The sequence below is a fragment of the Esox lucius genome, chromosome 17 (genome assembly GCF_011004845.1).
Source record: "Esox lucius isolate fEsoLuc1 chromosome 17, fEsoLuc1.pri, whole genome shotgun sequence".
Taxonomy (NCBI): Eukaryota; Metazoa; Chordata; class Actinopteri; order Esociformes; family Esocidae; genus Esox; species Esox lucius.
Genome location: NC_047585.1, coordinates 20,551,180 through 20,578,432, shown reverse-complemented (window position 1 = coordinate 20,578,432; position 27,253 = coordinate 20,551,180). Strand labels below are relative to the sequence as shown.

Genomic DNA, 27,253 nt, shown 5'->3' with positions numbered 1-27,253 from the left:
GTGGACATTGATAATATTTCTAACAGGTCTTAAGGATTTCCAGCAGTAGCATAAGCGAATGTGTTCACATCACTGTTGCTGGCTCTTTACAACGTCTATCAAATTGAATTCAGAAATAAAAATAAAACCAGTGTTCTACAGTTTCCCCCTTAAGCACTATAACCAAGATACAATCTAACTTGAGCATAAGCACTCATTCAAAATGGTTCATGAACACATTAGAATGTGTAAATAGTATAAAAGATGGGTCTCGCAAATATTTTCACTTCCCTCTAGCACTGATAGGTTTGTCTGGTTGCCCATTCTCGATATCCTAACATGAATATAATAACTACACAGTAGGTCAGTCTGGATGACAATGTCTGCTAAATTACTAAATGTAAATGAAAGAAACATTGCTTTTAAACAGTACCTCTAATTCTCTTTAATCATTAATTTTTCTGTGAGCAAATATCAATTCAGAAAGTTCATATAAAATTAAATATTGACATGACATTATGAAGTTGAAATAAATATAGATAATTACATACAGTAAATATAAAAAAAAATAAAAATTGAAATCCAGACTAATACTGCCATATGGAATGAAAGGCACAGAGTACTTTATTTCAAGTCTCCTGTTTCATGAAACACATTGTAAAGCGGTGATTTGTGGCTTTAGATAAAAAATTATATAACTGTGTTTTGCAATGTACTCTACAAAATAAAAGAATTGATCATTCCAGAGTGCAATGAGACTTGATGCATGTGGGTTGTGTAAAATGTTACACACACTGCATAATCAAATGAAACCATACTGCATGCCATGTTAGCAATTATGGTTTCCTTTAGTGAACATGGTGTGGTGAAACATATGACTGCCTGCTTGAGAGCTGTGTTTACTGGTTGTAAAAATATGGTGTGACGTCTGCAAGTTATGCACAGACATTAATGACCAGCAGGTTCCACTTAACCTTAGGAATAACCGGCTGGAATCAAAGCAGGGCCTCGTCTAACCACAGATCCAAGGTCAGTTTTAACCACTCAGATTCCACTTGTGAGTATTAAAAGGTCAAACAGAAGACAGACCGGGGATCTGCGCTTCGAGCTCACATCCTTGGTTGGTCTCAACATGATGTTGGATGTGAATGAACAAGCAGAGGGATGTTAACAGAGGATGAGGTAGACAGATATGACTGGCTCAGAGGCTCTCGATACAGAACGCTCTACACCCTCCCTGTTATCTCAGGGACTGTTCGCCAAGCTAGGACACGGTGCATTCTCTCAGAGCTGCACATAGTTCTGGTGGAGAAGAAATGGAACAAGATCTTCACCTTTAGAGAGAAAAAAACCTCCCCACATATTTTAACCTACTCTGAAATAATCTCCTACCCGGGCCGTCGCACGCATTTCGGGCGGAATTGTCCGGGAACGAGATTAACATAACAACAACAAAAAAAAGTGACATATTAATTAACTTTTCATGAAAAAAAAAAATATACAAACAATAGAATATCAAAAAATTACTCAAAACACCTCGAGTACATACTTCTGTCACAAGACAGTTTGTGACCTAAAGTAAAAAATAAAATTAAAAAAAAGTTACAAAAAAGACAGTGATTCTTTTTTCTTTGATATTTATGTCATTTCTCCCTTGTTTTGCTGAAGCACCATTGTTAAGTCTCATTGAGTTAATGGCTAGTTGAGTCGTGTTTGTTATAAGTGAGGTATGGTTGAGCATAGCATATTTTCACATGTGTATTGAGCACTGGTGGACGCACCAAAATTAACTATTTACAAAGCAAATATATAAACATATCTAACATTACAATACACTCATATCAAGCACCGTAGAGCAGTGGACCTTGAACATATTGGTTTGGCTGAGTTCTTATGCCTGTCCTAGTAAAAAGGAGGGAATCTTGGTCTGGACTTCAAGAGGCAATAAAATTACTGTTATCAACAATAATCACATAATGTATCACATAACATTGCCTTATCCTACAGTCCCAGTTCAGCTAGTGTTTACCAAGTTTCTACTGAGAACCCTATGGGATATTTCTAGGACTTTGTAACTACCTGGCAACAACATGACAAAAAAAAATAATGTAGAAGGTCAATGTCATGTAGCTGTCATTATTACCAGGCAAATTCCAGGTAAATACTGGACCGAACAGTGATTGGAGATGAGATGATTAGTATCTTCTCTCGGTTTATTCAGGGGCAATCTGCGATTAGTACATCAATTTTGGGATATGATGTATAGCCATTAATTCTTAAATAATATAACTTGTAAATGCCTCATACGCATTCCTAACCCAAATTATAACATTATTTTATTCCTTTTTAGGTCAACAATGACTCTGTATAGGTTTAAAACATGTTACAACAGGTTAAAACTATACTTTTGAATAGTGAGTTCTATCCATAGTTGTCTATAAATGTAATAGTGGATACATTTCTTGAGACCCACCCCTAAGCTGTGGTGGGGTGATGGATTGTAATTTTTTAAATTGCAGATTGCCCCTTTAAGACAAATGTGTACAGTTGTGATGGCCAATAAAGTTTCAGTATTAGTATAATTCATACAGTACATGTACAGCACAAAAAAACAAAGTAGTCCCAACAGGGTTGGTACTTTCTGTAGGAATTAGTCCAGGTCATTTTCTTTGCCAAATTTAAGAATGAATGTGTGAATAGCACATGAGTATGTCCATTCATTGGGTGTTAAAAACACCCCCAAGACATTTTAATTCCTGATATACAGAAACATTCCTCAATATTTGCATATAAACAACGATTGCCTTAGTGTGCGAATACCAAAAGCTATTAAAGATAATTTTTGGAGGTTAATGCTATTTACAAAGGAAACAAGGAAGAAAATATCTTAAGTAATAAATTATCTTTTAAAACAATATCTTACAAACTAGCTTTGATTCTGATACAAATTGATCCTGAATTTTGAACACTAAGACTAAAAACAGAGGAAGTGTTCTTATGGTCACAGCTGTCAATGAAGCTTTTCATATGTTGTACTTTGTGGTATTTCTCTTCTCTGGTGCAACCGAAATCACTCCCCAGTAGTCTCAAGGAGGACCCTTCTCAGGCACCACGCCACGGGTAAAGGTGAGGCGGAGTTGGAAAGCGGAGTTTCAGCGTTTAAGCACAGGAGAACCATCGTGCTCCCTCTAGTTAAAAATGTTTGTTTGTTTGGCTTTCTCATGCTACACAGTTATAGTGGTCAAACTCCGTGTGTGGTGAAATCAGACGACTGTTAAAATCAAGTGGGGGAAGAAAAACAAAAAGGCATATATTTACGAGCGTACCGAGCTCCATTGGTCTGTGCTCCAGTGAGGGTTAGACGGGCACAACTGAGTATTGCACTGCTCGCGGTCGGGAGGCTTGTCCAGAATCTCACAGCTCAGATCGTTGAAACGTTCTCCGTTGGGCCTCTGACACACCACCAGGCGTGTCTTTATGCCGCCGCCGCACGGCTTGGTGCACTGCGGGAGAGAGCAGGCAGAAAACAAACAGGGTGTAGACAAAGTCAGGACAGGCGATCGACTCCCGTCAAGTACATGCAAACCCCCCCGGGGTATCGGCGCTTCGGGTGGACCTGCGTTCACTCACCTCCCCCCAGTTACCATAGACCCACTGCGGACATGGGCCCGACTCACAGGAACGCTGCTCGGCCGGTTTGGAGCGCTCCTCACAGTTGTTGGCAGTGTATCCGTTCTCATCCTGACACACCACCACGCGTCTCTGGAAGCCGCCGGCACACGTGCTGGAGCACTGACGTCACAGGGAGGAGAAAGTGTGTGAGACAGATGGTGAACGCTCCCACAAAGTGCATGTCCTCTACGCGTTCTCTCAGAGACGCGCATGGGACACAATGTACGCGCATGGGACAGAGACGCGCATGGGACACAATGTACGCGCATGGGACAGAGACGCGCATGGGACACAATGTACGCGCATGGGACAGAGACGCGCATGGGACACAATGTACGCGCATGGGACAGAGACGCGCATGGGACACAATGTACGCGCATGGGACAGAGACGCGCATGGGACACAATGTACGCGCATGGGACAGAGACATGCATGGGACACAATGTACGCGCATGGGACAGAGACATGCATGGGACACAATGTACGCGCATGGGACAGAGACATGCATGGGACACAATGTACGCGCATGGGACAGAGACATGCATGGGACACAATGTACGCGCACGGGACAGAGACGCGCATGGGACATATGGGAATAGCGTGTCACAAATGACAGATACACACACCAGCTGTGGTAGGAACAACCACGCATGATTAACAAACACTAAAAATAACAAGCTAACCTACTCTAAGGATGGGTTGTGACCCCAGAACCCCCAGAGTTTCTCAAGGAACCATGCTAAAATAAATAAATGCACTTATTTTTCCCTTCGTGTGGCCAACTCAACTTAGCACCCCACTTGACTAAATACACAAATATGCATTAGTAGTTAACACCACTAGCTCGACAGCATGTTCAATTGTTCAAAAACACTGTAGGCTACTTCAAAACAAACCTGTATAACACATGAAGACGTAAACAAATCCCACTGTAACTGAACGAGATCTAAGTAGCTAGTATGCAGTAAATTGCCTCTAGGATGCTTCACCAGTAAAACTGGAATAATTACTATTAACCATTAAAAGCATACCGGTAACCAGAAAAACCTGTTCTCTATTAGTAGAAACACTGCATAAGGGACACACCGAATGATCCACACACGTACAGAAGCTTCAAAAAGACTTTGGATCTTTTGGTAGAGTGGACCAAAAATGACAGAACTACTAAAGAACCTCTGTGTAACGTTAACCACCCCAGGCCTGGAAGATGACCGTGTGTTGGACACTCACCGCCCCCCAGGGGCCTGTTCTCCACTGGTGGGCCTGGTTTCTCTCCCCGCCGCGGCCGTCGCCCCCGTTGCTGCGGACGCTGCCGCTGGGTGGGGGGAAGGGCCGGGGGTCGCTGGAGCGTGCAGCGGGGCACTGGGACATGGCACATTCCTGCTCCGTGGCGGGGCGGTCGTCAGGGTCACACTCCACCGCGTCCACCATCTGATCGCTGAAGTTCACACATACTATCTGACGTGTGGTCTTTCCCTGCCCACAGGACACGGAGCACTTTGGACACAAACGCGCACACGCACACACACACACACACACACACACACACACACACACATCTCACGGTAAGATATACAGCATACAAACACAAACACAAAACGCGTAGCAACTTAGGTAGCCTCTCTAAACACGGCTGGCCCAAACAGTGACGACACAAGGCAAGGGATTTGGCCCAAGAATCGCGCCTCTCCAATGACGTCAAGTGGACCAAAATGGATTGTTGGTATCAGATCCTTATGTAACAACTGTCCACTTCACTGTGACACTGAGCCAGGGACACCACTGACCCAGGGTTCACAGTCTACCACACAATAATTGTCCTTGAACAGTCCGTGGGATCGACGGGACATCTCGCCAAGCTGTTGTCACTGCCCGCTCGACAAGGATCTTTTTTCGCCGGCGCAGACATCCTGGAGATGAATAATTAGGCTGGCACGCACACGCCTGACCAAAAGGAGTCGCTAGAGCACGACATAAGTCAGCCCCATCCGAAATCCGCCCTTCTTCCCCAGAGGGCTCCACGCCCCTCCGCCCTGAGCTGTGTCAGTATGGCGCGACACACATTTGAAGAAAGAGGCCAGTGCTACAACTATAAACAACAAGGATGCTTTTATAGTAGGGTCTCATGAAAGTAAAACAGTCTCAGATCATGCACCTCCTGGGAACTCCGCCATGCTAATTTCCGGTTTCATTCCATATCAAGTGTATGCAAACGGTACTTTCCCAGTCAGATCATCTCTGTCAGTGGTTCTGTTAGCTGTGGCCTTGGACTGAGCTGCTTCCTGCCTGCCTGCCTGGAGGCCATTGACTCGCTCTGGCAGAAATAAGCCAGGGAGATCCTCATTCCACACAGCCCGTATCTATCTGTTGGTCTGTGTGTGTGTGTGTGTGTGTGTGTGTGTGCGTGCGTGGTGGCCCTAACTGCAGCCTGGTGGGAGTATGACTAGCGCTCTCTCTCGGATGAGAAACATCTGTAAACAAGGATCCTAGCCCGTCTCTCCAGCCCCTCTCCCCTCATGCCTCTCTCCTTTCCCCTGCCAACTCCTCAATACCCACTAAGCCTGTTCCCCCTCCCCTTGGACCAGAAAAACATGTCACAAATTGACTAGGAACTCTGGTAAAATATGCACAAGCCACAGCTAAACACGTCGTCGCTGTAAATGAGGTTTGTCCTTAGTCTTGGTAAGTTAAGGGTATAAAAAAATGACCTCTGGTATTATGCAGGCCCAGAGTCGGCCAGACATCACATAGCAAATAAAAGACAATGAAAAGTACAGACAGAGATGAAAGGCAGTCAGGATGAACCTTTAGAAGAACTCTTTCACAATGGAACTGTCCACAAGTGTGAAGTACATTAGCAACGTAGGCCTAATAACACAATAACACAATATCCTCAACAGTCATTCATATGTATGAAGTGTGAACTGTAAATGCTGGTTGACTGAACCGAATCAGTAACTTACCGATGTCCATTCCAGCACCTTCCATTGTCCACAGGCCCCCACGGAGCACATTTCCCTGGCCGGGGGCTTGGCCAGGTGGGAGCAGGCAGAATCCTCTGCGACCCCGCCCTGGTTGTCACGGCAACTGACGTAGCGCATCCGGTTCCCTTTGCCGCAGGTGGCGCTGCACTGTGGTGGAGATGAGCCGGTCTGGTTACAGCACAGTAGAGTACAGTCGAGTGCAGTAGAGAGCTGAATTGAGTGGTGGATTAACCCACAAAACCAACCTGCGTCCATGAACCAAACCTCCACTGGGTTTTGTGTGGGGGGTGCGGGGGCACTTTGGTTCCCTGTGGAACCGGGTGGCTGACGGGACACTGGGCCAGTTCACAGTCCTGCAGGTGACAAACACACACATCAAACCAGTCGCTGTGAAAGAACGGCCCCCCTGAGACTTACACTGAGAGGGTTACACTGACGTGTCAGGGCCCTTCCATGACAACCCCGGTGTGTCCCTGGGTTCCACCTTCCGCCCTGCCTTCCCCAGGACCCTTGCATGACCTTTATTCCCCAATAGATCTGGGAGGAGCAGAGACTGACCCAAGTGTGGTTTAGCAGAGTCACTGAGGGCACCACATTCCAAACAGTCAATGCGGTCAGATACCATCCCACTGTAAAACATGGTGGAAATCAGAAGAAGAGACCTGTGGCCTGTGTGTGTCTCTGTCTCTGTGGGTGTCTCTCTGTGGGTCTATGTGTGAGTCTCTGTGGGTGTGGTTGATGTATGTTGCGTACTCATCTGTGGGTGTGGTTGATGCATGTTGCGTACTCATCTGTGGGTGTGGTTGATATATGTTGTGTACTCATCTGTGGGTGTGGTTGAGGTATGTTGCGTACTCATCTGTGGGTGTGGTTGATGCATGTTGCGTACTCATCTGTGGGTGTGGTTGATGTATGTTGCGTACTCATCTGTGGGTGTGGTTGATGTATGTTGCGTACTCATCTGTGGGTGTGGTTGATGTATGTTGCGTACTCATCTGTGGGTGTGGTTGATGTATGTTGCGTACTCATCTGTGGGTGTGTTTGATGTATGTTGTGTACTCATCTGTGGGTGTGTTTGATGTATGTTGTGTACTCATCTGTGGGTAAGCATGTAGGAGGCCAGCGTCATCTCTATGTATTTTTCTCCTCCTACTAGCGAGTCAAAGGGAGAGACAGGCGTCCTAAAACATGAGTTCCCTTCTTTCTTTCCCCCTTCTCCAGCCCCATAGTGATCTCGGGGTGGGGGCTCTGGAGCACATTTCATGGATGACTGGCTGGAATCACAGAGAGGTGAAGGGACTGGCTCAGGGTCACTGGGCCTGACGGCCGAGCTGGGAATTATGGCCTCAACTGGTGGGGCCTCAGTGTGACTGGACCCAGTCTGCATTTATAGCCCACCCCTCCCTACGTCCTACCCTTCCACCACACCCCACCCCTCCACCACGCCCCACCCTTCCACCATGCCCCACCCCTCCACCACGCCCCACCCCTCCACCACGCCCCACCCCTCTACCAGATTCAAGCTATTGTACCAGACCAGGTGGGATAGACCCAGGCTATAGTACCAGACCAGGTGGGATAGACCCAGGCTATAGTACCAGACCAGGTGGGATAGACCCAGGCTATAATACCAGACCAGGTGGGATAGATCCAGGCTATAGTACCAGACCAGGTAGTGATAGATCAAGGCTACATTACCAGACTGGTAACAGACAAGTGCTAACCCTGACAGACCGTAGATGGCTCTTACATAACCAAGGTGAAGACATTTACCCAGAATAATTCAGGAATGTTTTGGCCCATTCTCCAGTCCAGCCCCATGGCCTACTGTTACTATCTGATTCTGGGGTAGGGGCCAGCTCCCTTCCCAGTCATCCACTCACAGAGCCCCTTCTGCTCCATCCTTTGCCATGGACAGGCCCTCTTTCCTGCTCCCGCACACTTGGTAAGGGAGCGGACTGTGGCAGGCAGACAATCCCAGCTATGTGCCTCCGCGTGGGGGTAAGAACGGCCCGGCACAGCCCACCCCCGACTCACTCCAGACAACAAGGACTTATTGAGTCCAGGTGCTAATGGACGGGGTGTGGGGCTTCCTTCCTGCCTCACAGCCTGCAGTTGACCGTACCTGTGTATCAGCTTGCATAGAGAAACAAACCACAGTCCCACAAGCACCATTCTACAAATGCAAGGGGAAAAGTCCCACGGTCAACTCACAACCAAGCCTTTAAGTTGTGTCAGGGTACTGTTACGTGCTATGGTGTTGACAGTCTGTGATTTGACATAGACAAAAAGACATTTAGGCGTCCTTAAAAGTAATTATTTCCACAAATATCATCAACAGCGCTATCCAAAGGAAATGTATTTCCCCCCCCACATATCACCCTGAAGTCATACGTGGGCGGGTTTCCAGAGACACTGATGTTTTACCTGAGTGTCAGTGGGACGCGTGGCTGCGTTACATTCAGTGTCATCCATGACGGATCCATACGACCCCACAACGCACTTCACAGCTCGCATCTGGTAACCCGGTCCACACGAGGTAGTGCACTGTCCTCACCACAGAGAGAGAGAGACGCACAGAGAAAGATATTGAGAGAGAAAGATGGAGGAGGGTAAGGTAGAAAGAGGGGGAGAGGAAAAGAAAGTCAGAGAGGGACAAAAAAAAAAAAAAAAAAAAAAGCCAGCATAGCAAATCTTCTCGAAAATAAGTAACTGGAAGGGAAAAAAGCCCACTCCCCGGTGAGCTTGGTCAGACTAGTGGCAGCAGATAACAGGCTTCAAGATCATAATGCATGAGTAATTCATCTACTTTTCACTGCTTCTTTTCCACTGTAGCCAAGTCACTGGGTACACACCACTCTCTTCTACCTCACTGACTCCAATGAAATGAGGTCAAACTTGTGTGGCAGCAACGTCAGCTAAGATTCCACAGGCTTCATTTAACAGCTTCAAATATACATTTAGCATGATTGCCTATTGCATGGTATGGAAACAACTGATCTCCTTCACACGTTAAGGCTTAAGGGCAGTTTGCACATACAAGCTGTGTTTACATTTTTTTTATTGTTGTGACACCAATTTAGCCTATAGCTGATAATGGCAACCCAGTAAAATGACCCAAGTAAGATGACCGCGCAAATGTTTGTAATTTCCTGTTTTAATTCTGGGGGATGTCCATTACAGTTGTCATTACCGCTGTGGGAAGGAATCAAAGTCTCCTCCCTTGCAAAAAGGAAGCTTTTAGGACGAACCCCTTAGTTCCGCTGCTGTCAGCCATGTTAACCGTGGCCAAAAAGCTCAGTTTTGTTTTCATGAATGTTTACACTACAGCCAGATTTGATTAAGAAGCTGTGTATCCAGTAGACACTATTTCTGCTCCACACATGGGCTTTAAATCACTATCCCATTTTAAAAACGGCCTTCACGCCATCCAGTTCCGTCCAAACGATCAATGATGAGGACCCAAGGAACTATGAAGCCAGAAAGGATTATTCTGCTAAATATTATACAAATACCTGCTTCGTCGCTATATCACTGAGAACAGAATTCAAAACCCCAATTGGAAGGACACATCGGTTGACCGTCATTAGCTGACCGAAGACACAATAGTCTCTGAGGAACAGGGGCACCGCTCGTCGCTTGTAATCCAGTGCGTCACCTGCCCAAACCAATGACACTATCGTCCGGCGCGAATTTGGTGAGTCCAGTGGACACGTCCAACAGGTGTGACTCACCTGCCCCCAAGCTCCGACCTGCCACGAAGCGCAGTCCTGCTGCTGACACGTCTGGACCGACTCGGGCTTGGATCCGGAGTCGCAGAGGCGATCATCCAGCCGGTCCTCGGCGAACTGGCACCAGGTCTGCCGGTGTTTGTAGCCTTTCCCACACGTCACCAGGCACTGCAGTGACAGTCAACAGGCACAATGAAAAATGAAGGGGGGGGGGGCACAAGGCTGATGTACGACAGGCGAGCCATCTGCGCGCAACGTGCGTCGGTTTGTCAGCTGAGGCGTCACTGAGGCCGTTTTAAACTACACGGATCAGAATGCCTAAACGACCACATGGATCTTGTTATTCCCTCACAAACACTGGCACTGAAGACCACGCCACCCGACACGACAAAACAAAAACAAGGACACTGGTTTGGGACATTAGGATTTGATCTTTAACCAATGTCATTGGCGCCCAGTTCTTTCGTCATGTTTAATGCTACCTCTTTATATAAGCATTAACATTTCTCAGTCATGTAAATAGAAGCATCCTATAGTTCTGCCCTGCAAATGTTCTCTTACTAAGTCAGCTGTCAGTCGTGGAATAAGAACCCTGATTTCGCTTCAAGTGGGGTTTGGTATTCTCTTAACTGATCACGCCCACAGCATTCATGGAACTGACCTCAGACCATTCTCCTGTCTTCCATGCCGGACACAGGAACTCATTGCAGTTCTGGACTGTGGTGAGCTTGTCTCTCTGGCTGCATTTGCTCTCATCCCCCTTCCCACACACGGCCGCGCGACGTCGGGATCCTCCACCACAGCTTTTAGAACACTGAAACACATTGGCAAGTGTCAAACCTTTCCCCCCACCCATCTCCAGGCCTTTCCTGACGTTTTTCCCCAAACCTCCCAATAACCAACAAGGGCAGTCTCACCTCTGACCAAGACGAGTACTCCCAACCGCCTGGATTACAGTCTCCATGGCAACTCTCCTTGTCGTCAGGTTTGCGCTGACTGCTGCAGTAGCGCTCGTCCACCTTCTGGGTCTTTCCGTCGGCACGGCTGATTTTGGCACAGTAGATCTCCAGAGTTCGATACCCCACTCCGCACGGGACGGTGCATTCGCTCTTCCGTGCCACATGCCACCTGAGGCATAGACACAGGTCAGAGACGCTGACGGGACCGAACTGGGCTGATCTGTGCTTCTTATCAAACAGCGTTACAAACGTGTGATGTGCACAGGGCAGTGGAGGTTTCAGAACGTACCGGAGTTCACACTCGGCGTTGCAGGGCTCCGTGATCATGGCTGGTCTGACAGCCCCGTGACACCTCTGGTCGGAGACCACCACACCATCCGATTCCCTACTGCACAGGATCTTCCTCTTTCGCTCTCCTGATGGGGCGGGAGAGATGAGTGTTTAGTTCGCTGGTCATGGTCCCACTGGACATGGTCCCACTGGACATGGTCTTGTGTTATTTCCCTTGCATTGAAAGTATTCATTCTTGGTATAGAAAATCCACACGGCAGATTCACATGTTGTTCATGTACATTTTAACATCGCCATTTAGAAATGACAACACTTTTTGATCATAGTCCACCAATTACTGGACACCAACATTTTTAGGACAGATTCATAGAAAGTCATAGAAATTAAGCACTTATATTCAGTATTTGGTTGTATATTCTTTGCATGCAATAAAGGACTGATGTCTTTGACCCAACACATGCTGGGTATCTTCTGTGGTGATGCTCTTCCAGCATAGCCAGCCCTTTTTTCACCACACTTTCCTCTTGCCATATATACTTCTGTGGATGGCTGGGATGAAACATCAATGCATACCTTCTGGAGACTATTCCTGATCAGTATGTTTTCTTCATTGCAAACATAATGTAGATATGTTCTCTGGCCTACCAGGCTGTTTACGATTGTGGAGCTCACCAGTGTTTTCTTTATTTTAAATGACTCCAAAGGCAAACACAAAGCCTACAAAGACTAGACAAAGACAACCCTGTTATGCCTGCACACAAGATGCGATATAACACACCTGACTAAACAGAGACTACTGACTAGTTCAAGGCTTCAAGTGATTTACACCCCCAGACAAAATAGCTAGGTTAATTCTTCTCCTTCATGAGAAAATTCTAGAACCATTGGTTTCAGAAACCTTTTCCAGGTTGGTGAATATAGAGAACCTCATGGTTGTAAGATTCTCTCCTCACACCTTTACCCCCACACAGCTTTACCATAACACATTTTTATCCCCAGAGATTGTACCCATCTTACACATTTTACTTAACCCCAAACATTTTTACCACCACATCTTTACTATAACACATCTTTATCCCAACACATCCTTACCCTAAACAATCTTTACCCCCACACAGCTTTATCATAACACATCTTTACCCCCACACATTTTTACCCAACACATCTTTATCCCCACACATCCTTACCCTAACACATCATTATCATAACATATCTTTACCCAACACGTCTTTACCCTAACATATCATTATCGTAACATATCTTTACCCGAACACATCATTATCATAACATAAATTTACCCAACACGTCTTTACCCTAACACATCATTATCATAACATAAATTTACCCAACACGTCTTTACCCTAACACATCATTATCATAACATATCTTTACCCAACATGTCTTTACCCTAACACATCATTATCGTAACATATCTTTACCCAACATGTCTTTACCCTAACACATCATTATCGTAACATATCTTTACCCAACAAGTGTTTACCCTAACACATCATTATCGTAACATATCTTTACCCAACAAGTGTTTACCCTAACACATCATTATCGTAACATATCTTTACCCAACATGTCTTTACCCTAACACATCATTATCGTAACATATCTTTACCCAACAAGTGTTTACCCTAACACATCATTATCGTAACATATCTTTACCCAACACCTTCACCCAAATCTTTAAACTAAACACCCCTTCCTCTCCCCTCAGTCCCCAGGGGGTCACCTTGACAAGGCCTGTTGCACTCCTGCCATGGGCCGTATGCATCCCAGAAGAACTGCTGGGGTTTATCTTCGATGGGGATGTTATAGGAGTACCTGACATCAGGGTTGTACAAGTTCCCTACAGAAAGCACCTAAGGATATGGTAGTGGGGGTGGGGGGGGGGGGGCAGAGGAACAGAAAACTCAGTACAGTCACACTGTCCCATCTGAACCAAAACCATATCATCACCAGTAAAGGACTGTTACCTGGACAACAATCTCCTCCTCAACACGGTCAGTGCAGTTGATTCTCTCGATGACGTGGTCGGAGCCGCTGTACTCGATGAGGGCATTGCCCACTTTGATTTCCCTTTTAAACATGCTGACAACAAACTCACCATTAAGCAGGAACTCCCCACGACTGTTTGAAACAGCTGCATGGAAGAGAGAGAGGAAGTGGCCCCGATATGAATAAATAAGAGTTTGAAAGTACAGTACAGGCCAGCGGGAGAAACCACAGGTGTCCTTGATGATCTAAGATTTTTAACAGTGTGTTTGCATGAGTATACTGTAAAGCAGTGTCTCCCAACCTTTTTCAGTTACTGTACCCCCAAAATTTTTTTGCACTGCTTTCAGTACCCCTGAAGTACCCCCTCATGTTAATTTCACTAGTAAGTCTATGGTGTCATGAGTGTTTTCAAGTACCCCCTGTGGAGAGGCCAAGTACCCCCAGGGGTCCTAGTACCCCTGGTTGGGAACCACTGCTGTAAAGGTATGTTTGTACTGGTATACTGTGAAGCTGTTTGAGTGTTTGTATGTGCATATTGTAAAGTTTAGCATACTGTAAAGTTGTTTATTCTGAAAGGAGTCTTTCGACTGTAAACAAACTTTTACATAACACTCAAAAGTGATATAAACAAGGAGCAGCAAAACTGCTGATGTTTACATTTACAGTAGGGCCTTCAACAGGGAGCAGATAAACCTAATTGGTGTAAAATAATCCTGCATTCCTCCTGAAGAAGTCTCAGTCCTCCTGTTCTGTTCATCAGTCAGTCTACTGCACGCATTCACACTAATGCGATTATAGAGCTAATTTCCTGAGCTACTTTCCTCACCATTTCACACGTCACAGTAATGTGGCACAGAAGAGACCAGCGTACTTCCCGCAAGACCCCCACCACCCGTTCCACCTGAGACCCCAGTGCAGTCACACACGTACGCATACACATCCAAACGTATGCGCGCGCACACTCACTCACACAAAGTAAGACAAGGACAGACAAGCATTGTGGCTGTTATGAGCCGAGCAGAGAAAATGAATTCACACCCAGAGGGCTATGAGTGTTCCGGGTCATTAATGTGTTAGCATGCCACTTCCAATGGACCCTCCAAGACGCTCAGCTGAAGACGGGGAGAACCCCAGCACTACCATCCACGCACGTCAAATATCCACTGAAGAAGACAATACAAACCCTGGGTTGTAGGCTAATCACTCCGCCAATCAAAATGTACATTGCTTCAAGACTTTCAGTCAAACAGAACAATATGGGGAGAGAACTACATGACATGTTCTTACACGTTTCCTCAAACAGAATTGATTTTGCAACGGAAATGTTTCGTTTGGCAGAATGAACACATCCCTGTTGACATCAGGAATAGTTCAAGTCTTACCGAGGTAGTTATCGTCCTCTGGTTTCCCTGAGTAACTGTGTTGACGGACATCAATGTTTGTAGCACCACTGGGTATTCGAACCACTTCGTTGTATCCTGCAGAACAGCCAACAGAATAGAACGTCATTTGAGTGGACATGGCTATGCACAGTAACCTGACGTTTCATTGGCCGGTTCATCCATTTTGATTAGGCATAGCTGAGACATCACTAGTGGCCCAGGGCTCACCATAGCGCACAATGTTGAAGGTGCCTGCCACGGTCTTGCATGAGGAATTGTCACCGCCGCACACACCACACTTATCCCTCCTGGCCTTGGAGTTCAGCACATGGTCACACCCTGCTTGCTGCACAGGGGTAAGAAGGAGGAAGGAACGAAAGTGGGAGTGGAAAGTCGGGGAGAAGAAAGCAAATGAAGATGACACTAGTCTTTGAACAACTTTACAATCACTATCACATTCATTGGGTTTGCAGGTTCTCAAAACAAACATCAATACAGCAGGGATTTTAGTATTACAGCAAACTTGTCATTGACCTGTTTTCCATTGGCAATGAAGTCAACATTTTTCCATCTATATTTACATGGTAATATGTTTGCCATTTAAAGGATACACTTGATTTGATTGACAAAAAGGGTATTCAGCCAATCATCCTGAGCGATGAGCCTTTAAAGGGGTGTTTCTCAAAATCATTTGTATATCGCCGCTTACAATAATCCTTAGTATAATTGCTTTTATTTAAAGTTGGTAACCACAATCCAGTACCATTAGGGGTTGTGACCAAACATTAAAAACCACTTCTGCGAGGTAAGAAATAGTAACCTAATACACAGAGTCAGTTTAGTACATAATACTTAATCATTTCTAACATGACCGCTCTATCATGCGGTCATATACAGGTTGTTTTTAGTGTAATAGTGTAATAGGAATGAGGACCTCATGCGTAAAGTAAAATGAAGAACCACATCACCTCTGTGACAAATGTTCTCCTTATTTGAAAGTAATGGAGTTATGAAAGCTTTTCTAACAGCTCTTCTGACATCTGAAAGTCATGGTAGGTCAACTGTCAGGTTAAACATGGTTGGTTAGTCTTACCCTGCACAGGCCCTGCACACAGATGTCATTCGTGTCTGGGCCACATGGTGTTCCGTCGATGACTCTGTCCCTGAGCTGATAGTAGGCTGTGCTGCCAGCCACCCTGCAGAACAGTTTACAGCGATCCTTCATCTGAACTACAGGACAGGAAAGGAGTTAGGAACATTTTACAGCCATCCTTCATCTGAACTACTGGACAGGAGAGGAGTTAGGAACAGTTTACAGCCATCCTTCATCTGAACTACAGGACAGGAAAGGAATGGGGAAATAATTTGAAACCAGACAGATAAAATACATAAATCCACCCATATACAACTCCGGAAAAACCACAGCATCTTTTTCTTTCTTTTCCGAAATAGTTGAAAAGGAAAGTTTTGAGTTGAAGCGTTGAATTTGCAGCGGTCTCTTAATTTTAACCCTTCTGTTCCTCACTCAAAACCTTCCTTTTCGACTTTTTTGGCAAGGAAAGAAAAAGCGGAGGTCTCTTAATTTTTTCCGGAGCTGTAGATGTTACAACTGGCTTACTTGGCATTAACAACGCGCTATCAACTCGATTCACTCCAAATAACTCTACAGGGAAGATTGATTAGTCAACAATGGCAACCTTTCTAAAGGTCTAAAGGGTCTAGAACACGGGTAGAGTTCGCTCTGCGCTAGAAAGATGGGAAAACCCCCAAAGCAAAACCCCCCAAAGAATGTGAAGCTCTTACTTCCGCTGTACTTGGGTACCCAGCGCACGTTAGGAGGTAGACTGTTGATGTTGAAGTGCCGGCCGTCAAAGGCAGCACATTGCTCCTCTCTGAAGTCTTTCTTCTGCTTGGAGCAGGGCTCCGAGTTGCACGAGCGGAACTTCATCCTGCGTCCAACACAGTACCGTCCCCCATTCCTGGGCCTGGAGGAAGATGGAAGATACATGACCGTTTAGGATTGATATGGTAATAATTAATTCAAGCAGGCTCGGTGTTTTGGTAGACTGATCACGCGAGCTCGTAGGGAGACGGGCTTAAAAATGTGCATGACTACAAAGGCGGCGCTTACACGGGTTGGTTGCACTCACGCACGGCAATCTTGATGCCCCCGCCACATGTTCGCGAGCAAGAGCCAAACGGAGACCAGCCCCCCCACGCCCCCTCCACCGGAGTGGCGTCGTGCTCCTTGGGGATACACTGGCCGTGTTTACAGTGCTGCGGACGGACAGAGAGACAGAGAGCATGTTTGTTTGAAACCTGCACACTGGCAACACATCCAAATGAAAGTACTTTCCAACCTCCTTCGATGTTAATCTGCGAAAAACCATGAAACGACTGGACTCATCGAATCCCAGACTACTTTTGTTAGAAGTCTGTCCGTGCGGGAGGAAGCCGACACACGCGTGAGGAGAAATGTTTCCGGTTAAAACCAAACGATCCGTCCACGCTGGCGACAGGGCCTCAAAAGGCTGCATCCTCCAGGTCGAAGGGTTAAGCTGCGGATATCCGCATAATTTAGGAGCCGCTCTTGCCAGAGCGATTTAGAGTGGCAAGTGCCTACATTTTCCTACTTTTATTACCAGGCCCCCTTTGAATTGGTGGCACCATCTTGAAGCTGCACACGACCAACTCTTACCCAGGGAGCAACACGGGACCGTAGGTTCTGCAAGGCACGGGCCTGAAGTCGGTCTGCGTGCTGGAATACAATGTGGAAATGGAGCAGGCTCTGAACATGTGTGCCGTGGGACCTCAGCTGCCCGGCTGCCCCACAGGTCTTTCATGTCAGACAGGCAGGAAGCGAAGGGTTTGGTGGAGAACTAATTAGAAGCTACACTAAACCAGTAATGGAGAGGGAAATCTCCACAAGCCTCCATTCACAGCTCCACTATAAGCCTATTATTGCCTCATAATAATACCGACTCTGGAGCAAACAAATCCATCCCAACTCAAATTCCAAATCTTTTTAAACAAATGGTGGGATTTAGAGTAACTGCCACACACGTCCCACTCATGTTAAATTACAAGTTTATATTGAGTCATGGTGAAAATACTTTTTTTCTGTGAAAGAAAATCAAGATTGTCAAGCAGGTCCCATGCTACGGAGTTGGTACAACCTAGCAACTGCAATGACAGGACAATGGGTTTCATTTCTCACATATATATATTCTTTTGAGTCAGGCAGTTTGGGGTTTATGTGACCGTGTTCATGTTCATTGTAATACAGGTGGTTTGGGGTTTATGTGACCGTGTTCATTGTAATAAAAGTGGTTTGGGGTTTATGTGACCGTGTTCATGTTCATTGTAATAAAAGTGGTTTGGAATTTATGTGACCGTGTTCATGTTCATTGTAATACAGGCGGTTTGGGGTTTATGTGACCGTGTTCATGTTCATTGTAATAAAAGTGGTTTGGGGTTTATTTGACCGTGTTCATGTTCATTGTAATAAAAGTGGTTTGGGGTTTAGGTGACCGTGTTCATGTTCATTGTAATACAGGTGGTTTGGGGTTTATGTGACCATGTTCATGTTCATTGTAATACAGGTGGTTTGGCGTTTATGTGACCGTGTTCATGTTCATTGTAATACAGGTGGTTTGGGGTTTATGTGACCGTGTTCATGTTCATTGTAACACAGGTGGTTTGGAATTTATGTGACCGTGTTCATGTTCATTGTAATACAGGTGGTTTGGGGTTTATGTGACCGTGTTCATGTTCATTGTAACACAGGTGGTTTGGGGTTTATGTGACCGTGTTCATGTACTAAAGTGTATGAACCTAGTCTCTTTCTCTGTTCACTCCCTTTTCTCTCTCTGTTAGTTCATCTTGCGGTACATCTCGGGTACTTGCCTTTCCTGGAGAGCACTCGGTGCCGTCGGCCCAGGGCATGTGTTGGGTCCGGCAGCCCCTCTGGGCCCCCTCTGGGCTGGTACACCACAGCCTGCGGCACTGGACCTGGAGAACATCCACACACACAGAGTTACCGTTCCCTGAGCCCCATCTACAAACACAGACACAGCGCTGTATACTCATCCATGTCTTACAAGGTGCGTGTCCTTTAAACAAAGCCTGGGGCTAAGCCATGTGATTTGCAGGGCCCGTTCAGCGAGTAGCATGCGAACACACGCTTCAGAGCACCGAGGAGGCCCGGCTGAGAGGGAGCCAACTGTCGGAAATTACACGACAGAACAAGGTGAACAGCGTGGAAGGTGCAAACCAGAGCCACGGAGGACTAGGCGGCGACGGGTGTGAGGGCACTTCGCTTTCTGACAGGCCATTGTGTTCAACAGCTGTAGTGAAAAGAAAACGTCCGCGCTGCGATGTCTTACCATATATGGGCACACCTGCGTCCCCGGCCCAAAAATCAGTTCACATTGTTTATTGACGTCGTATATCCGGCCAGGCAGCTGCTGCGACAGACTGTAGAGCCTAGAAACGGGCTCGTTGAGCAAGCACTCCCCATACCCTGTGCTATTAAGAAATAAAAATAAAATGACTTCAACAAAAAAAAAAACAGAGACACAAACAGACAGAAAACACACTCAGTACAGATGGAGAGAGGTAATATTGTGCACAATAACAACCCCCCCCCCCCCCCCCCCCCCCCCCCATGGGCCCACTACAGCTCTATCGCGGAGACAAAAAGACCCGGAGCGCAGTCCAATAAACAAAACATATCTGGAAATAATAAACCTTCCGAGCATACACTAATAACACACTAGTCATGCCGTCTTCCTCCAAAGGAGACATGCCCAGCAGTAGTTTTGACTCAATAGCTGACCGGTCGTTCCACCCAGCACTGCGATAGGCGTGGTGCTTCTCACGCTAACAGTCACACTCCTCCCAAAAATGACGCCTGACGTAGTAAACAATGGCAGTTACATACTCGAGGAACTCGGTGATGTATTTCCTGCTGCACTTGGACCACATCCAGGGGTTGGTGTAGTAGTTGAGGGTGGGCGCCATCACATGCTGCTGCATTTTCACCCCGTCCTCTTTGCACTTGTTGCTGTCGTCGTGTGGCATGTTGAATCTTTCAACAGGACATACAACATATGACTACATAGATTTACATGTTTATCAGATAGCACACAGGTCTAACCCACAATTAATAGACCTGCTTTACACACTGGGCTGATTTCTAAGCTAACCACTAAATGAAGAGTTTCGGGAGATGTGTTTCAATACATCCTCAACATTTAGACGGGAGGCTTTCAACGGGCATGGTTAACTGACTGGCCTGGCTAGGGGAGAGTGAACACACAGAGGATAGGTCCAGTATTCTACAGCAGGACAGGCACAGAACTCTACCAAGCTTGGTCGCTAAGCAGACTTGACGGCGCTTGACGTAAATACGAATGGAATTTTACAATCCCACCTTTTGTGCGTAGCAAAAAATACTATTTGTCTAAGACCCAGAGGGTTGTTAAAGTCTGGAACAGTCTCCAATGTAGAGAGCTGGACTTGTTTGGCCAAGCTGGGTGAAGGCTGGCTGGTAAATGCTGACTTAAGCTTGGAGACATTTGTAGAGCAAAACCAGAGCCACATAAGACACTAACTGGAGACACCAACACAGCCGTCAAAAGGCGATGACATAAAATCAAACAAAGACTAGAGAGCAAGCAGTACTCACACATGGCCGAGTTCATGGGCGATGGTGAACGCAGTGCTGAGCCCGTTATCCTCACTTATACTGCAGCTCCTATACGGATCACACACTGTACCAAGCTCTGCCAGCCCTGCAAACCATCCTCATCATCATCATCACATTGTCTTTAGCACCATACTGTAAGTACAGTAATGTTATAATGAAACAAGAGAGTTGCGCTGGATGTAAGAGAGAGAGTTCCTCTTACCTAAAGTATCACACTTATCTCGTGCTCTGCAGATGTCCTGCCTGTGAAGTACACACAGATTGAAATTATTTCAATTCTTCACAGCCCTCAGTCACATTATATTGTCAGAGCACAGAACATGCCCTGGGTCAACAAGTACATTAGTCAGTATCAACCAGACTCAATACTGATTAGTCGGTACCAACCAAAGTCTAAATACTAACAAAATCAAACAACTGTCTTGCCAAACACTTCAGCTATTAGCCAAGGTGATGATTAGAATGGCTCGGTCATGGTACGATTAAATGCTGGTGTACCTGGTGATTAGAATTGCTGTGTCGTGATGCGAGTGAGGATTCTCTTGCTGGTTTTTCGTCTGTTGCCAGATACAGAAGTTTTTTAATGTGGTCTGTGCATTGAAGGAAATTACGGGACCATCCTAGAGTAGAGTGAGAGTTGGACATGTTTACAGAACTTTAAGGTGCTGCCTGGACTGAAGAGTGAAAGCAATGCTTTATTCTTCTCTGAGAATTATAGCTTAGCATTTTAATCTTACCGACTCATTGTTTATTATGAATAACTTCACAATGACAATATGAATCAGATTTCCGATGCTGGGATCCTTGTAGATGGAAGACACCTTTGGGAAAGACCATAGACACATTTTAAAACATCAATGTATTTCCGACCCTGGGACAAATCAGACCCCTTCAGCGTGAGGCTCTGTCCGTGAGTGGTTTAGTACCTAAATCCACATGCATTTCTAAAGGAAGCAATGCGCTGTTTGAGAGGTTGACTACTGCTGCATTCAGATCCTGTAGAGAATGCAGACTGCCAGGAGTGTAGGTAGAATGCAGACAGCCAGGAGTCTAGGTAGAATGCAGACTGCCAGGAGTGTAGGTAGAATGCAGACAGCCAGGAGTCTAGGTAGAATGCAGACAGCCAGGAGTCTAGGTAGAATGTCGACTGCCAGGAGTCTAGGTAGAATACAGACTGCCAGGAGTCTAGGTAGAATGCAGACTGCCAGGAGTCTAGGTAGAATGCAGACTGCCAGGAGTCTAGGTAGAATGCAGACTGCCAGGAGTCTAGGTAGAATGCAGACTGCCAATACCCTGGCAGCTCAGACACCCAAGGCCTTTACGTGAAGTGAGCAGGGATACACCATCTATGTGACATACCTGAGCTTATTTTATCCCATGCCTCAAAGCGGTCAGACGGGTTCACCATGCCGCTGCCCCTCGTCCGATCATTTGAACATTTTTGTTTACTCGCACCCCCGGTCTGCCCTTTCCACCCAAGCCTTCCGAGTCCCTCACCTGCCTGCCCACAGCCCGGGGCACAACACAGTACAGCCCCCCACCCCCCCCCACCCGCCCCCCAATCAAAGAGGCAGGCTAGCTCGCATGCGCACGGGTCACGGGGCCAAACTTACGATGGACATCAAGGTGAGGATGTAGTGCTGAAGGTTGGTCCCGTGATGTTCCACCATCTTGCTGTCCGCCACCACCATGACTTCCACGAAGCGGGGATAGGAAAGGAAGCGCTTTGATCTCCTGCGAGGTCCCGAATCACTGCTGCTGCCGTTGGCTGTCTGTCGGCTGCCCTCGGCCTGTGATCTGAAGGATGCACCCGCAGTCAGGCCCGCAGACAGGCTCGCCAGGTCATTCAGCATTCCACTACTGACGCCGGCCGGCCGACGTCGCTTTACCTTTTCCCTGTTCCTCTTGTGCCTGTGTTTATGTCCTGAAAGAAATACGGCTGCATGAATGGAACACGCTTAATAGAAAACACCAGTCAGCTTAGAATGCAACCCCGAGGCACGGTCAAGTGCGTTTAGCATATAATCCACTCTCAGTCTTTTCCTTGAAAGCACTCTTTTCCCTGCAACAGCCCAGGGATGAATACGCGGCTGCTGTTCTTTGTGCCATTTTTCTGAAAGAATGCGTCCATGTGGATGTGCCTGGCTTGAGCTGAGAGCCAAGTGTCTGGAGGGAGGAGGAGGGAAGATGAGAGATGGGGGTCGGTTCACATTAGGTAAACCTGGCAATCTGCCACCCACCAAATATGGAGCAAAGCCCCATCATCTTAAGAGACTGGACGCTGGACCACATTGACTCCCCCGCCCACCCCAGGGTTTGGAGGGTAACTTCTGAGTCCGATTTTAATCTTGAGATGACAACCAAATGCACTTGGCGTAGCACCAGTCCAACTTCACGCTCGTTTTCTTAGAAGACAGATTGTTAAATCATCACCACTTGCCATGCAACATCAGTCATAGGAAAAAAATTACTGACCAGAACAAAAGAGCAGAAACCAAAAGCGGTTTCTGCTGCTCATGATTCTTATCAGCATGAATTATATTCCCTCCCTGAAAATCCAGCTACAAAGGGTCTTTGTAAAACCCTGCACAATGTCTTTTACTCAACCATACTTGTTCAAAAACAAACTAACATGGGTTTCCAAGACGTAATAATTTTTACAGGTATTAACATCTGACATCTAACACAGACACAGAAACAAACACACACACACATACACACACACTCACCAACCAACCACAAAGATGCTTCTTAGATGTGGAAAACAACATTGTGCAATGACATGTTTTGAAAATTACTCCACATCAACATCATATTTATTTTCAGAGTAATGAATGTTTGAATTTGGCATCACTTTCAGACAATGCACTTAACAAAGTAGCTTCATGGTAGTGAGCTTATCATTTTATCTTATTAAAGGACCATAGGAAGTGCAAGAGTCAACAGGAACTTAAGCCAGTAAACAGAGATATGGCGATATTAGGAAGAGCTGCCAAAGAGAGTTTCTAAAAGGGAACCCAGTTACAGTAGAACTTGGGAGGTAAGATGCATCCTGTCCTTCCCTTGAATGAACTCTGACCTTCTGCACATCCGGGTTGGTAGTTTGCACCATACCTGCATACTATACTTTGTATTCAGCTGTTACCGTGAGATTGTATTTGACTAAAAGGTGACGGGATCATTTGAACAGATACAGCTGCAGGTCGTTCAGATGTCTGTGACTGAAAAGCACTCGGAGTGTGTTATATCTGCGTTTAAAATACATTTGAAAACAGTTTTTTGTTATGTTTTTTATCTCTAATGACAGTAGTTGTATGGTCTTTACGGAAACATTTTAATGATTATTTAACGCCAATGTTCCTACTGCATACAGCATACTGAGTATATTTGGGATATATAGTCAATGAGGGACAAATATGCTCTGTCCTTGCCAATTTCTGTGGAAAACTGTTAAAGGCCGGATAATGATGGGCATTTCATCAGGATGACTGACACGCGCGCGCGCGCACACACACACACACACACACACACACACACACACACACACACACACACACACACACACACACACACACACACGCATATACGTGTACACACAGCAGCTCTCACAGGAAGTCTCAGCCACCCTCATCTCCTCTCCTTTTACAGCAATCAGAGATGACTCACTGGTTTACTGAATGAATCTGACTCAGCTAGGGGTCTCCCAGGTGGCGGAGCACATTCAAATGCTCTTTCATAGCAACAAACCGCATTTCCACCTCACCCTTTTCCCTGAGTATCTCAAAGTACCTGATGTGTCACAAGCTGTGCCATTCCCAGTGGCCTCCGTCTTGGGGGAGTTCGTTCTGTACACAATGTGAGGTTTGGTGTGTTCTTCTTCATAGTGTTCTCCATTGTAGCTGTGGAGGGGCTCCACGAAATACTCCCCTTCTGGTGACCTGAAAGTGCCAAGCTGAGGAGGATAATGAAAGGAGGAAGTGGAATTACATGAAACGAGTGCCGTTATTTTGGGGCATGGATTCATACTGCATGGAGGTACTCCAGGAATGGACATGGTCACCATCTTAGCCCCCACTGGCCAAGCTCTCATTCACAGCTATTCTTTCAATTATGATGTGGTGAAATATGTAATTTGCATGTATATTAGTAAAAAGGTCTCAGAAAATGAGGCCTTTGATGCCTTTCAGAAAACAATGGGAGTCTTTTTGTTGGCTACTTGGCAGAGTTAGGGGACTTCACGTAGGTGTTGTTACATTTAATAAAGTACAGACAATGTGAATGTGTTAAAGGAGAGATCAAAGATACACCAGACAAGATAAATGCCAAGCTAAGCAAACCAAAAAACAGAACTAATTTCTAATCAAGATAGAGTGGGACAATGTTGCACTAGGTAAAACTACAGGTCAATAGTGTAGAGGCAGACATCAACATGAAAATGAATGAAACCACTTTAAACTAGTGAAAAGTAAATCTCAGAAAAACACTGTAGGTCTGCTGGATGCAATACAACTGTGCTCACAGGCACACTAACATTATTATGGACCATTGATGTAATGTTAGAATACAACATGGAAGCGAAATGAGAAAGGAAATGGTTAATTCATGGTAAGTGATTCTGATTCTAATTTCATATACCTGCTTCTGACAGTTTCCCTGTGAATAGGTTTGGAGGAAGTGTTACTTTTTTTTGTCATTTAGCAGAGGCTCTTGTCCTGAGCAACTAACAGTTAGTCTAGACTGTAGAATATAGTCAAATGCACTTCAATCTACACATAGCCATAGTGAACACCAACCTAACAGTTTATGCAAGAACAAAGTGAAGATTGGATAAATAATTCACCTTTTTGTCTTACTTTAAGGTTAGAGTGGGGCATGAGATGAACACTCGTTAAGGTTAGGTTTAAGGTCAGGGTAAAGTTTAAAATAACGTTTTTGGGACGTTACCGTGATGACGTCAGTACTACTAGTGCTCCATCAGCACTGATGTGCGTAAGACGTCACTGGGTATTGGAGAAGTCCACCAGAGTATGTAATATAGAGGAGTACTAGGCTCAAAGTAATTTGTGACCAGCCCATTTTACATTGAAAATGTTAAATGTAGATAAAACTAATGCCCTAATGACCGTTTCTCACGAACAGACACCACTTGCAAGTCGAACACATGCGCAATTGGAATTGGTCCCCTATTGGAAAACGTATGCAGAGGTAGAAATGCACTCCATGTCCTGCTATGGTAAGGTATCCTGATGTTCTCATGTTGTCATAGCAATATTAACAGCTGCTAACGTCCACCTATTACGATAGTTGGTTACAGAGAAGCATGCATGTGGCTATAAATATACATAAAGTGCATGGACTCACCAATCCAGAACAGAGACTGATGACTGCTGTGTGCTCCGTTTGAGCATTCACATGTCCTTTATAGAAACAGTGCTGATACTCCGTATCCTCTTCTGCCTCCTCCGGGGTTAAATCCGTTATGTTGCCTCTGGTAGGTGCTCCAAGAACTGTCACAGTGTAAAGAGGAGCGATAAATCCGGATTCGAGAGTCAAGTTGAGGTGATAGCTCTGTCCGAACGCAGATATCTTGTAGTAGATTGTTTGCGAAGCCCATTGATCGGAGGAGTTGACCGGGCTATTGTCCACACTCCGCTTTTTCCTTTTGAAGTGCAAGGTCGTGGGAAAGTTGTCACCGGCTTCATTCACTCGGGCAGGAGTTACAATCTCATATGCGCCAAGATGCTTGGACGCTGTAGCTGGTGAAAAAAAGCCATCGTATAACGGGTATAGAACAAAAAAAAGTAGGTTTACAATAATAACAAAAATGATCATCAGAAATTAGATAATTACGTTAGCCCGTGTAAAATGAGGTCATTAGAAACATAAGACAAGACCATTATAAAAGTCATGTGCTTTGCTGGTGGTGAAAAGTCATTCATTCTCAGTCTGCCTGCGGTAACTAAATTACATATCTCAGACTGAAAAAAAAGAGATAGCAAGTCGAAATACTTTACCTTTTCTTGAACTCGAAGGCGAGCTTCCTGTGGATGCCACTACATTCAAAAAGTTAGGGAGAAATAGCAGAAACCCTAGTGCCCCAAACAGCACATGCATGATTGTCCACGTTAAGTAGAGAGCAGCACCCACGAATATAGTATTCCTCCTGCACTGCCCGTGTTCCGGTCACTTTTCCGATTCTCAAGTACGCGCCACATCCAAATCAATTAATGTTGACTGCTGTTTGGGGGTGTTTCTCACCAGTAACGCGCGTTCGGTCTTGAGCGACTCGCGGACTCCCTCGCGAACATGCATACTGCAGGGTTGGAGCAGACAACTGTGGTGGGCTACAATGCACTGCACTACAGATTGCTGATCTCGGGGCGGGTTTACAGAAAGGTGAAGCACACCCATCTCAACCAAGCCACTCCCGTTTTTTAATAGAGAGACATACATAATAACCTTAAGGGTGTTATTGTGGTATCATTGCAGTGACTTAAAAAAACAATTTCAATTTGATGGCTAACTGTTATGGAGCAGT

The 27,253-nt window shown here is 45.7% G+C and overlaps 1 protein-coding gene across 1 annotated transcript in view; it reads right to left on the bottom strand.

The window, feature by feature from the left end:
- The window catches only part of LOC105017273 (A disintegrin and metalloproteinase with thrombospondin motifs 9), a 52,668-nt gene extending 25,635 nt beyond the window's left edge, over positions 1–27,033 (bottom strand). The window contains exons 1-28 of the mRNA XM_010881730.5: positions 26,730–27,033; positions 26,077–26,471; positions 24,505–24,667; positions 22,329–22,639; positions 21,453–21,536; positions 21,214–21,335; positions 20,918–20,958; positions 20,695–20,800; positions 19,948–20,094; positions 19,391–19,532; positions 18,912–19,016; positions 17,137–17,282; positions 16,809–16,990; positions 16,099–16,235; positions 15,234–15,351; positions 15,006–15,101; positions 13,602–13,768; positions 13,358–13,487; positions 11,615–11,741; positions 11,284–11,494; positions 11,028–11,180; positions 10,370–10,534; positions 9,063–9,182; positions 6,881–6,988; positions 6,615–6,782; positions 4,882–5,148; positions 3,610–3,771; positions 3,306–3,482 (exon numbers count right to left, since the gene is read on the bottom strand). Of these exons, the coding sequence (XP_010880032.2) occupies positions 3,306–3,482; positions 3,610–3,771; positions 4,882–5,148; positions 6,615–6,782; positions 6,881–6,988; positions 9,063–9,182; positions 10,370–10,534; positions 11,028–11,180; positions 11,284–11,494; positions 11,615–11,741; positions 13,358–13,487; positions 13,602–13,768; positions 15,006–15,101; positions 15,234–15,351; positions 16,099–16,235; positions 16,809–16,990; positions 17,137–17,282; positions 18,912–19,016; positions 19,391–19,532; positions 19,948–20,094; positions 20,695–20,800; positions 20,918–20,958; positions 21,214–21,335; positions 21,453–21,536; positions 22,329–22,639; positions 24,505–24,667; positions 26,077–26,471; positions 26,730–26,829 (4,350 nt within the window). The 5' untranslated portion in view covers positions 26,830–27,033. The remainder of the gene's footprint in view (positions 1–3,305; positions 3,483–3,609; positions 3,772–4,881; positions 5,149–6,614; positions 6,783–6,880; positions 6,989–9,062; positions 9,183–10,369; positions 10,535–11,027; positions 11,181–11,283; positions 11,495–11,614; positions 11,742–13,357; positions 13,488–13,601; positions 13,769–15,005; positions 15,102–15,233; positions 15,352–16,098; positions 16,236–16,808; positions 16,991–17,136; positions 17,283–18,911; positions 19,017–19,390; positions 19,533–19,947; positions 20,095–20,694; positions 20,801–20,917; positions 20,959–21,213; positions 21,336–21,452; positions 21,537–22,328; positions 22,640–24,504; positions 24,668–26,076; positions 26,472–26,729) is intronic.
- Between the last annotated feature and the right edge of the window lie 220 nt (positions 27,034–27,253).